Source organism: Ovis canadensis, chromosome 26 (assembly GCF_042477335.2).
Source record: "Ovis canadensis isolate MfBH-ARS-UI-01 breed Bighorn chromosome 26, ARS-UI_OviCan_v2, whole genome shotgun sequence".
NCBI classification, from domain to species: domain Eukaryota; kingdom Metazoa; phylum Chordata; class Mammalia; order Artiodactyla; family Bovidae; genus Ovis; species Ovis canadensis.
Window position 1 is genome coordinate 55,606,450 of NC_091270.1, and position 12,177 is coordinate 55,618,626.

General features: G+C 50.2%; 1 protein-coding gene across 1 annotated transcript; it reads right to left on the minus strand.

Annotated features, from left to right (window-relative positions):
- Window positions 1–6,731: 6,731 nt before the first annotated feature.
- Window positions 6,732–10,192, minus strand: OXSM (3-oxoacyl-ACP synthase, mitochondrial). The gene is made up of 3 exons (XM_069572810.1): window positions 10,025–10,192; window positions 8,353–9,361; window positions 6,732–7,169 (listed from the first exon to the last, which is right to left on the minus strand). Exons 2-3 carry the CDS (start codon window positions 9,330–9,332, stop codon window positions 6,767–6,769), a joined length of 1,383 nt encoding a protein of 460 aa, XP_069428911.1. The 5' UTR covers window positions 9,333–9,361; window positions 10,025–10,192; the 3' UTR covers window positions 6,732–6,766.
- Between the last annotated feature and the right edge of the window lie 1,985 nt (window positions 10,193–12,177).

Below are 12,177 nucleotides of genomic sequence, written 5' to 3' on the forward strand. Positions count from 1 at the left end.
AGGGGGACACTCCCCACTGGGCAGCGCTGCTAACAACGCCTCTGGTCCTTCACTTTGGACAGAAGTGAGACTGTATCAGTATTCCTGGGCAGTAGCCAAAGGTCTGGGCTTTAGTCAGGGGTCTGGAAAGAAAAAACCTGGGAGATCAGAGACGAGATGATCTGGAGTGGAGGTACGCAGAGGCATACACAGACCCTCCATGGAGAGGATGGACTTGCGAGTCACACCTTCACACCCACCAGAAACACCCACATGACACGCGGGTTGTGCATCCACTGAGCAACCCAGGAGACAAAACGACTCAGTCAGCTGACGCTGTCAGCCATCGTCACTGGCCACCCAGGACTTAAATAAGAGGTGCGTGACAGAAGAAGTCACCGTGCCAGAGATGGGGCCAGAGACGGCCTCGCACTTTCCGAGGTGGATCAGCTGCCGCTGCCTCTGCGTGTCCCAGCCAGCTGCGAAGGGGGAGCCTGTGGCCCCTCCGCACGGGTGTCAGGACTTCCCCAGTGGTCCAGTGGTTGAAACTCTGTTCCGTCTACACAAGGCACATGGGTTTGATCCTTGATCAGAGAACTAAGATCCCACATGTCGTACAGCATGGCCAAAAAATAAAAGGCAGCCTCACAGGTGAGGATTCCAATTCCAGGCGTGGGTTTGCCTTTCCTGCCAGCTCGGCGGTCTCCGGGTCCACAGGCATGGGACCCCTGACAACGCAGCTTCTGAGTGCTGGCTCAAACACTCAGGAGTTCCCCGGGGGAAATCTGAAGCTGGCCCCCAAAGACTGAAGGCAAGAAAGAACCAAAGCCAGGCAGGTAGGTGGCAGACTTAATAAGCAAGGAACTTACATAGGAGGACTGGCTTGGGCCAGTCCAGGAGGTGTCTCCACCCTCCCAGCAGATCTTCACGTTCATGCAGAGACCTTAACCGGTTCAGTCGTGTGTTCAGTCCAGGAGGTCCCAACACCTCACTGCTCTCCTTCCAGGCTGCGTCCTTGCAAATGGGACTGTGGGAAAGGAAGGCAGAAGGTACAGTTCAAGGTTGGGGAGGGACTGAGGAGCCTCCGATTGCCTGGGGCCAGCGCAAGGGTCAGTCCAAGGTTGCATCTTCTATAAAACCTCCCTCGACACTGCAGGCCTCCCCAGTGGCTCCTCCAATCCCACTCACACCCTTACTCCCTACAACGGGCTCTGAGAGATCAGCAAGGCACTTCACCAGCATCAAGATGGCTTGTGGCTTGTTCGGCAGCAATAGGCACATGAAGAGAAAACAGAGATCAGAACAATTCCCAAATTAAGTAACACCATTTCCCCATCAAGAGCCACATGACCCAAACCACGGATTTACCAAAGTTCCCTTGGCTGGGGGTAGATCACTCAGGGTGTTCGCTTGTGTCTCCATGTGACTTTAATAAAAAAGACACACTCACAGATCCATCAGGTGTGAACATGCAACATCATGTTTAGACAACAAACACACAGGTGCCTCCTTGTGAAGCACTGAGAACGTCCCAGGCCATTTTAACTTGGAGGATGGCTTTTCTCCCTAGAGGCATTTCGGTGTATAGGGAGGGCTGGCTTTCCCGGCTATCGTTCAAGGCTTGCTGAGTGAACTGGGGGAGGGCTTCTACATGGGCTAAAATAGCATCCAGGCCAATGGAGGGATGAAGGTGGTGGCCAGGTGATGACACCAGTGGAAAAGAGAACAGGCCCGCCTGTCCTCGAGGAGAGGGAGTTGGGCAGCTTTAAGACCTGACCTGGTTGAGCACACCACACATGCTGGCTGGGGGAGGCAGCCCTGTCAGGTGTGAGATGGACTAGGGAGGGGTCCACCAGACCAGGACCCCCTCTCTCTGTGGGTGCACAGTCCACTCCAGGCATACTGCATTTCCACAGCCAGCTGGCAGCACCACTGGGGTCCAGCGGAGACTGAGCAGTTCCCCCGGACACCGGAGTAGGAAGCAACCCTCCTACCTGGGTGGGACGTCCCACTATAGCTTCCCGTGGACACCACCTGTCCCGGGCGTGGGGGCTTGGTGCTCCCAGCAGCACAGCACATTGACTCACAGTGAGAAGCTGGGCACTGCTATCTGCTGACACTTCAATACTTCACAGGGTTGCGATTTTCGGCAGGGCCCCCAGGCTGGCCTAGGGGGTAACAGTCCCTGCGGGTTGATCACTCAAGTACATACAGTCTGGGACAGCGTCTCAGTCCACCCAGGCAGGGTGGTTGGACCTGTTAGTGATTTAATCTGCTGCCTGCAGGTTTGAGGGCAGAGGGAACCTCCTTTGAACACCATGCTCCTTTGCTAGTCTCACAGCCCAGCCTTTGACACATGACCCCCATCACTGTTTGACAAAGGAGTCAGTTCATGGCGCTCTGCTTCTCTGATCACCAGAGGGTGGTGGCCTGGTTCATGCGGTGGCAGAAAAGCTTGAGTTAGGCCAGAAGCAGTGTCCACGCAAATCAAGGCATACTTAGAACCCTCACTTAGTTGATGTAATCCAGCTGCTGACCGATCGCTGGTAGGGAACTCCCGGGCGTGGCCCTGGCCTCCTCTGGCAGCTGCTGTGGGCACTGTTTAGAACAGGAGGTGCTGCTGCTGCATTAACCAACTCACTGTATTTCAAGGGCAATGCAGGATCCTGGCAACACACCACCCCATGCTGGTTCTGCGGCGGATGCCGTTCCTGTGCATCCCACCTACTATGATTCTACTAAAGGCCAGTAACCAGGGCTGGTACCCAGACTGGGGCATCAGCCTCCTGATCGCCAGGGGTGTCAGCGCCTCGTGAATGGGGACATGGAAGACAAGTGAGGTGCCCAGTCTCTTGCAGGGGGGATGCGAACATCTCTCCATACATCCTGACCACACCAGGGGTTATTTATGAAAATCCACTTCCAGGTCCTTGTTGTCCAAGCCACCAGGTTACTCCCTTGAGAACAGCCCGGCTCTCAGGACAAAGGGCAAATGGCCAGGGCTCAGGAGGGACCACCAGCTCAATGCTGGCTTCAGTCCTCAGCTGCCACAGTTCAGCCCCTTGACAAGAACAGATTCTTATTGAATTTATGCAAATAACTGTATTGCCATGAAAATAAGAATACTCGTTCTAAAATTTTCTCAGTTCTGGAGAGATCAAGTAGGGAGGAAAAGATAAATGTTTCATCTTTGCTCCCAAGGGTATAAGTCAGCAAATTGCTGATAGTTTAAAAGACAAATGGTTTTCTTAAATCTGGAGAAAACAAAACACTAAAGAATCAACATTTCCAATAAAGAGTCATAAAAATCGTAGTCATCCTCAGCAGTTTTCCATCGGAACTCTGTGACTCTGTATTCAGTTCAGCGGTGTGATCTTAGTTCTCGGAAAGCTATGAAGTGAAGTGAAAGTGAAAGCCGATCAGTGGTGTCCTACTCTTTAGGACCCCATGGACTCTACAGTCCATGGAATTCTCCAGGCCAGAATACCAGAGTGGGTAGCCTTTCCCTTCTCCAGGGGATCTTCCCAATCCAGGGATCGAACCCAGGTCTCGGGCGGATTCTTTACCAGCTGAGCCACAAAGGAAGCCCAAGAATACTGGAGTGGGTAGCCTATCCCTACTCCAGGGGATCTTCCCGACCCAGGAATTGAACTGGTGTCTCCTGCATTGCAGGCGGATTCTTTACCGACTGAGCTATCAGGGAAGCCCTTTGGAAAGCTATACTTTTCCACAAACCTTGAAGAAACGCTTCAAGATTCTTCTTAGAGGAACACTTTTGCAAAAGCATCAGAGCATGATGAATGTCCGTAAATGACAGAAGGACTTTAAAATGGCCACGGATGAAGATCCGATGAGAGTTCATTATGGCACAGTTGGCAAGGAAATCTGGTCACCTCTGTGATTTGCATCCTCCTGACGACCTCCTCTGACACTGAACAGCAAAGACAGGCTGTGGGCAGAGGCCAAGGGCACGGGACCCCTGGGTTGTGCAATGTACCCTGCCCTGCGGAAGCAGCCAGCCTCCCAGAAGGCTGAACTGCCTTCCAAAGGACCCTGGATCACCAGCTTAGAGGCAGCTCCTGAAGGGATGTGGTGCCCAGCCTCAGGATGCAGCGTATGCTTAAATCAAAGACTTTTCTTTCTCTCTTTAGTTGCTAACTCGTGTCTGACTCTTGGGACCCCATGGACTGTAGCCCACCAGGCTCCTCTGTCCATGGGATTCTCTAGGCAACAATACTGGAGTGGGTTGTTGTTTCCTTCTACAGGGGACCTTCCCGACCTAGGAATCAAACCTGGGTCTCCTGCATTGCAGGCAAATTCTTTATCAACTCAGCTATGAGGAATTCTGTATGGGGCTAAGTCCCCAGTAAGAAGAACCCCTGGGTACAGAAAGGGGCATGGGGAACAGAAGTGACCCACTCACCATCAGTCCCACTGATCTAATCACGATGAGGAAGTGCATGCTTTCCTGAGCTCTGCAGGGTTAAAGCTCTGATCTCCAAAGGGGACACACTCTCTGGCCAGGGCACACACCCAGTGTCTTATTAGAATCAGAACACTCTGGCCTCCTGGTGCCCCAGGGACCAGAAAGGCAGCATACTGGCCATGGGATTTGACCCCAACCAGCTATGAGAGGCAGTGCTTCTTCGCAGTGGGACGGGGAGATGAGGACACAATCCCAGCGGTCCACTTGGGTGCCTCCTGGTGCCCTCAGGCTTCCTGATGCCAAGGCTCTCTGACCCCGCAGCAACTGCTGTCTGAGAGAAGGGTGTGTGGTGGGACTGCCAAGGGCTGGCTTCCAGGAGTAAAGGTTTGAGCCACCAGGCAAGCCGCCAAGTCCTGCTGAGAGAATGGCTGAGGGCGAGGGGAATTTAGAAGGAACAGTGGCTTAGGGAGAGGGTGGCTCCCGACCAGGGTACACCTGAAAACAGACGCAGGGCCAGGGGCTGCTGCTGATCCCACTGACTGTCCTCTTCCGAATTTTCCTGCAGAAAGGGAGGCCCGCAGGAACCGGAAGGGGCTGCCCCCTAAACCAGCTGGGAGTGGATGCCTGTGGTACCAGGGGTGCAACATCGCAGCCACGAGACATGCGCAGCTCAGGAACCAAGGAGCATTCATTCTATAGAGGTATATTTGTATAAAATTCTAGAAAAGGCAAATCTTATCTAAAGTGACAGTAAGCTTTTCTGGAGGTAGGGCGACCGACTGCAAAGGGGCATGGGGAGATTTTTGCAGTGATGGAAACGCTCTATGCTCTTTTATCTTCAATCCTCAGGAGTCCCTTTATTGTTTTTGGCTGTGCTGCATGGCTTGCAGAATCTTGTTTCCCCAACCAGGGATGGAACCCGCGCCCTGTGCAGCTGAAGTGTGGAGTCCTAACCACTGGACCACCAGGGAATTCCTGGAAGCGCCCTATATTCTGATTGAGGTGGCAGTTCCACAAGTGGAACTATTTTTATCAAACTTATTTGACTGTATACTTGAAATGGGTACAATTTACTGCATGTAAATTATGCCTCAATTTACAGGCTCAACCGCCGCCTCAGCACAAGGCTGTCAGCCAGCAAAGCCACAACCCACGTGAGCTACAAAATCATTGCTGCTTCCCCTGCACCTTGCGAATCGCCTACAAGAATCTCTCAGGGCCAGCCCTGACCAAACACAGGGGAAAGTGAATTCTGGGAAATGAATTCATGGTTCAGCCTAGCCAACTTGACAGCTTACAGAACCATCACAACACTCCAAACATTCGATGGCTTCCAACTCCTCTCAGTGCTCATAAACTTACAAAGTTCTGGGACTTCCCTGGTGGTTCAGTGGCTAAGACACCATGCTCCCAATACAGGGGGCTGGGGTTCGACACCTGCTCAGGGAACTAGATTCCACATGCTGCGGCTAAGATCTCACATGCTGTAACGAAGACCCACTGCAGCCAAATAAATTAATATATATATACATATAAAACGTATATGAAAGAATAAAACATATGATAATATATATAATTTATAATATCTATGAAAGAAGAACAATATTATTTTTAAAAGTTAATTTTGTGACCTGATTTCCAGCAGATCTTCTGGCTTTCCCTCCTGCCCACTTCTCACATTACATGTATTGACTATTGACATTCAGTGCTGGTGTCTTTCTAAATTTCCCAGTCTTTCCACACTATGCCTCCTGGCTGGAACATTCTTCCTTCCGTCCCTCTATCCTGGCTGAGACCTGTTCACCCTTAAGGCCTCAGCTGCTTTTAGGGAACCACTTCATACTTGGTGGCCAGTATACAAAACCACGTCCACAGCTGGCTCCTAATAAACTTCAACTGAACGAACTGTGTGCCAGCGAGAATTACAACTGATGGTCAGTGAAAGAATATGGCTGGAGACTCGGGCACATAGGAGATAAAGTGCTACGGCAAAGGTCAGCAGGAAGGTAACACATGCAGCCCGTTAACATCTCACTTCTGTGCCCCCAGCCTCCCAGGAAACTCGTGGCAGTGCCGAGAGACATTTTTGGTTGTCACCGCTGGGGAAGGAAGGGTCACTGGAATCTAGTGAGCGGGGACTTGGAAGCTGTAAAGCATCGTACGATGTACAGGACAGCTCCCCTTTCCCCAACAAAGAAGTACCTGTGCAAAACATCCACGGTGCCAAGGCTGAGAAACCCAGACAAGAATAAAGGGTGCCTGGGTATCATTATACAAAAATATGCATTTACATAAATTTATTATTTCTCAATGCAGTTTACAACAGTTAAAAACATCAATATTTAATTACATGTGATTGTCCTACATGCCAGCAATACAAAGTGTTGCATTAGTACCGCCGAAACCGAAGGAATTGGTGAGTGCAATTCGTCTGTTCTCAGCTTTCCAGTCCTGTGCCTTGAGTGGCACGTAATTGAGATCAAACTGCGGCTCTGTGCAGTCCAGGTTTAGAGTAGGCGGCAGTTTCCGATGGTAACAAGCCAGGGCGGTAAAGGCGGCCTCGGCCGCCCCGGCAGCCCCCAGGAGGTGCCCCGTGGCTCCCTTGGTGGAGGAGATGGCAAGGGCGTGTGCGTGGTCTTTGAAAAGCTGTTTGATGGCTTTGTTTTCAGCAGCATCTCCCAAAGGCGTGGAAGTAGCATGTGCATTGATGTAGGATACCTCTTCAGGTTGGATGCCTGCATCTTTCACAGCAGCGGCCATGCACCTAATAAATAAGAAAAAGCAGCTGAACTCATCAGAACGACACTTCATTTTAACAAGCCCATCATCTGTGGGCTTCTCCAGTGGTTGGTTCAGTGGTAAAGAACCCACCAGCCAACGCAGGAGACATGGGTTCAATCCCTGGGTTGGGAAGATCCCCTGGAGAAGGAAATGGCAACCCACTTCAGTCTTGCCTGGAGAATCCCCATGGACAGAGGAGTTTGGCGGGCTACAGTCCATGGGGTCACAGAGAGTAAGACATGACTGAGCGACTGAACACACACTCATTGTCCGTATGACTACAGATAATGGCTACAGAAATACCCAAGTACACTGGATGAAAAGAACCCTTTACGTTCTCATAACAGAACAGAATCTTGGATTACCATGTGCACTAGAATGCCATCTGCATGGGAATACCCAGGCACCCCCAGTACCCTGGACTGATTCATCACTGTGACATAAACATATAAGCCTATGGATTTTATAATCTCTAATAAAACATATTTCCATTTTATTTGAACAGTCCTTTTTTCCTGGAGGAAAAAGCCATGTAGACTCAACCTCAGAATAATTTTTCTTTGGGGAATTTCTTATCAGTGGGGTATGCATATAGAGTTCAAATAAGGAGAAAAGATTTATAACTATGTTTTAATTTTTTCTTTCACATTTAAATGTAAAACTTTGCATATTTCCCAATAATCTAAAAAAAAAGTCCACACAAAAACGTGCCATTACCTTAATGCTTCAAATATCTTTCAAAACCTTCTTATTCAGGCCATAAGAATTCTAAGTCAATGAAGAAGTAAAAGGCAAACCTCCAAACAGACAAATTTAAAAATAAAATATTTCAAAAAAAATAAAATATTTCTCTGGGAAAACCTTTGAAAATTTCATGGATGTTAACACCTCCTTTTTCAGTTCTGGGCTGCCTCGATTTCTTAGAAGGAAATATAAGGGTATAATCTGAAGTGTGATGAAGGGTTTCGACCATCTCCTCATCCAGCTGGCTGCTACGCTTGACATTTCCAGTACCACTAACTACTCAATAAAACTCAAAAGGATGTTCAAACGTTTTCAAATATTTCAAACATGGTAAAACACCAAGGCCAGATACTACCATTTCCCCTAAGTTGAGACTCCAACAGTCTTAGCTGAAGAAATGGGAACACACGAGCAGTCTTTACCTGAAGGCACCCTCTCCTCCAGGGTCGGGGGCGGTTATGTGGCCAGCATCCCCGGAGAGTCCGTAACCCACAATCTCTGCGTAGACCCGGGCCCCTCTGCGGAGCGCATGCCCGTGTTCTTCCAGGACCAGCACGGCCGCGCCTTCTCCCATGACAAACCCGTCCCTCTGGGGGTGAAACGGTCGACAGGCGGACTTTGGATCCGCGTTTGTGCTCAGAGCCCGGGCTCTGGCGAACCCAGCAAGGGACAAGGGGCTGATGCAAGAGTCCGTCCCCCCGGCCACCATCACGTCCGCATCTCCGTGGGCTACGAACCTGAACGCGTCTCCCACCGCGTGAGCCCCGGTGGTGCAGGCCGTGGAGACCGCGTGGTTGGGGCCCTTGAGTTTATGGCGGATGCTGACTTGGCCTGCTGGCATGTTGACCAGAATCTTAGGGACGAAGAATGGGCTGACTTTACTGTAACCTTTGGTCTGAAACGTTAAAGCGGTTTCGGAAATCACTTCGAGAGGAACCATTCCCATGCCGATTGCGACGCCTGTAGCTGCCTGGTCAGCTTCTGATTGAGGGTGCCAGCCCGCATCTTTTAAGGCTAACTCAGCGGCAGCGATGGCCATCACCGTGGGAGGAGACACGGACTTAGTATCTGACTTGGACACAAAGTTTAGCTCGTTGAACTGCCCTTCGTCACAACCTCTTGGCACGTAAGCAGCAACGCTGCACGGGATGCTCTGGTACTCGTCTCCAACCAGGGAGACGATTCCACTCTCTCCCCGGACAAGGCGGTCCCACACCAGCTGAGTTCCAACGCCAAGAGGGGTCACTAAACCGATGCCAGTGACCACGACCCGCCGACGCAATCCTGGTGCTGATGCGGTTGCCAAACACCGCCTTTGATTTACTAATCGCTGGCACGATCTTGCGTGTATCAGATGACGTTTGGTAATCCTTAGGAAAATTTGCAAGCCATCGGACAGCATGGCTGAAATTCAGAGGGTCAGCACCTTTCCTGAAACAGACCACAACATGCCCAGCAGGTATATTCACTGTGGTTTAGAACACCTTAAAAGGTCTAAAAAACAACATCCAGGGTGTGGTTTTCAGGCGCTCGGTTGTGAGCTGTTACGGGAACTCAGGGAAAATAACGTTACTTCATTTTAATTTATACTTATTATCGAACCACCTGTTTGGACGCAGCCCTTTTCAGACTCCAATTACCCTAAAATATTCGAAGACAAAGGGGTGAAAGGACGATTCATTCGAATCACAGAAACAGAACTTGACTATGAAACACATACGGGCACTCCTGGCCTGATACAGGCTGCGGAAAGCACCCTTTTTCAGGATGGCTAAGACCATATTACATTTAATGCTTCTGGTATTAACGGAGTAAAACACATTTCGGGGCGTAGTCTTCGAAGTAGGGGTGAGAGGACTTTTCGGATCCTCAGCACGGAGAGAAACAGGATTTCTGCGACCGCGAAAGTCAAGGGCGAGGGGAGGCCGGGGACAAGGGACAGTGGCCAACTCCCAGCGCCGCCCCAGACACCCGGGGAGGGCGTGGAGAGAGGAACAGACAGCAGGCCCGGGTCCTCCACGCCTCTCTCCGCACCCGCCCCCGACCCGATGGAGCGCTGGAGCGCGAAAGCCAAAGAGGGGCGACCGGCACTACCTGCACCTGGTGCGGCCCGCGCAGCCGCAGTCAACAGCGCCCGGCGGGCGATGCGCACGCGCACACGAACTTCCGGGCTCGCTGGCGCACGCGCACAGGCACGTCCGCGAGGGCGCGCACGCATGAACGCAAGGGCGCGCGCGCCCGCTGGGCCGAGCGCTTTCCTCTGCGTCTCCTTGGCGGAGGTCAGACCTTCCTGGGGGCGGATCCCGGCTCCGGGCCTGTGGCCACCTCGGCCGCTCCAAGATAAGCTGGAACGCGCACGAAACGCAAGGAGAGAGCATTTTGCCCGTCAAGAGGGAATTTTTTATTTTTTTCTAATAATGCCCAAATAGTCTCCTGTTGTGGGGAAAAGGGGCACCGTCAGATTCTGCTGGACTCCTAGGGAAGAGTTAAAGACGTTCCTGTGTCCTTCCAGTGATTTCTGGATCGCGCACAGCTGTTTGTAGTAGCAAAGTAGGCCGAAATAAAATGTCCAGCAGCAGGAAGTCGGCTGTGAGTTTTGTTGTTGTTCGGTCGCTACATCCCGTCCGACTCTTTGCGACCCCATGCACCACAAAGCTGTGGTACACCTAAATGCTCTGCGGCCACTTGAAATAATTCTGCGTGTGACTATTAATGTAGGGCTTCCCGGGTGGCTCGGTGGTAAAGAAAGGCTTGCCGGGGCAGGAGACAACGGGGTTCCATCCCTGGAGAAGGAAACGGGGCAACCCACTCCGGTGTTCTTGCCTGGGAGATCCCAGGGACAGAGGAGCCTGGATAGCTACAGTCCACGGAGTCGCTAAACATGGACTTAACTTATTTATTAGTGTGGAAAGCATTTATTAACGTGCAAAGCCATTGATACTTTGTTAGAAGATCCAAGGCGTAGCTTGTGTTTTTACTTTTTAAAGGGGATTTGGGTTGGGGGGGGGTTGTCTGCAAAGTATGTACAGTAATAGTGATGTCCCTCCCACACACACCTTTTTTTCCCAGTGGTGCAGAGACTTGAGGGATCTTAGTTTCCCCTCCAGGGGTGGAACCCAGGACCACCCGCAGTGGAAGCGCTGAGCCCCACTGAACCTCCAGGGAATTTCCTCCCACCCTTACTTTTGCTTAGTTTTGTTTCCTATCTTGTCTACAGTATACAAATAAGCCTTTCTAATAATAAACATGTTTATTTTTAAATTTTATTTTCAGATCTTGCGTGGTGCTCAAAATATCACACCCAGTGTCTGACAAGAATGGAGACAGGAATAGAACAAAGAAAAACGTAGACATTTATCTCTAAGTCTTTGAAAAATTCAGCAACTTATTTGCTCAGAAGGGGAAAATAACATGAGCGTATTTTTTAAAATGGAAGAAGTCAGCAAGGTAGTATTTAATGGAAGAGCAAACTCATTGGAAAAGACTCCTGGTGCTGGGAAAGATTGAAAGCAAAAGGAGAAGGGGGGAGACAGAGGATGAGATGGTTGGACGGAATCATCAACTCAATGGACATGCATTTGCGCAAACTCTGGGAGATAGTGAAGGACAGAGGAGCCTGGTGTGTTGCAGTTCACGGGGTCGCAAAGAGTCAGACCTGACTTAGGGACTGAACAACTACAGCTCATGTGTTGTCCCAGGTGAATTTTGTGTCCTTTTTCCTTTTTTAGTTTTTGGTCCTGCTGGGCAGCTTGCAGGATCTTAGTTCTCCAACTAGGGATTGAATCTGCACCCTCATCCCTTAGCAATGAAAGCATGGGGACCTAACCACTGGACTGCCACTGAATTCCCTGTCCTTTTCTCTCCTTTAGATAAAGGGTTGACTATATACCCTGCATCTGAACCTGTCAGAGTGTTTGTTTCTTTCTGGGCAATGTCTCTTGAAGCATTTTTCTCCCAAGTAGAGTGCTTTGCCATCTTTCCCAGCTTTAGAGGATTTGGGAGGAACTTAGCTTTTCTTGGCTAGTAATGGATTTAAATGTGTCTGGAAATAAACTTTTTCTAAAATTGCTCCCTAATATGACCTTGAGTCATCCTTGATCCAGGGCCTAGTCCATCACTTCTTAGTACAACCTTCTTTCAATGATAGTAAAGTTACTTTAAGAGAAATTAAAACAAACATATGGTTATAAAATACAGCTAAAACTTAATGAGTGAGAAGTACCCAAATTTGCTGTCTCCTCTCTTCA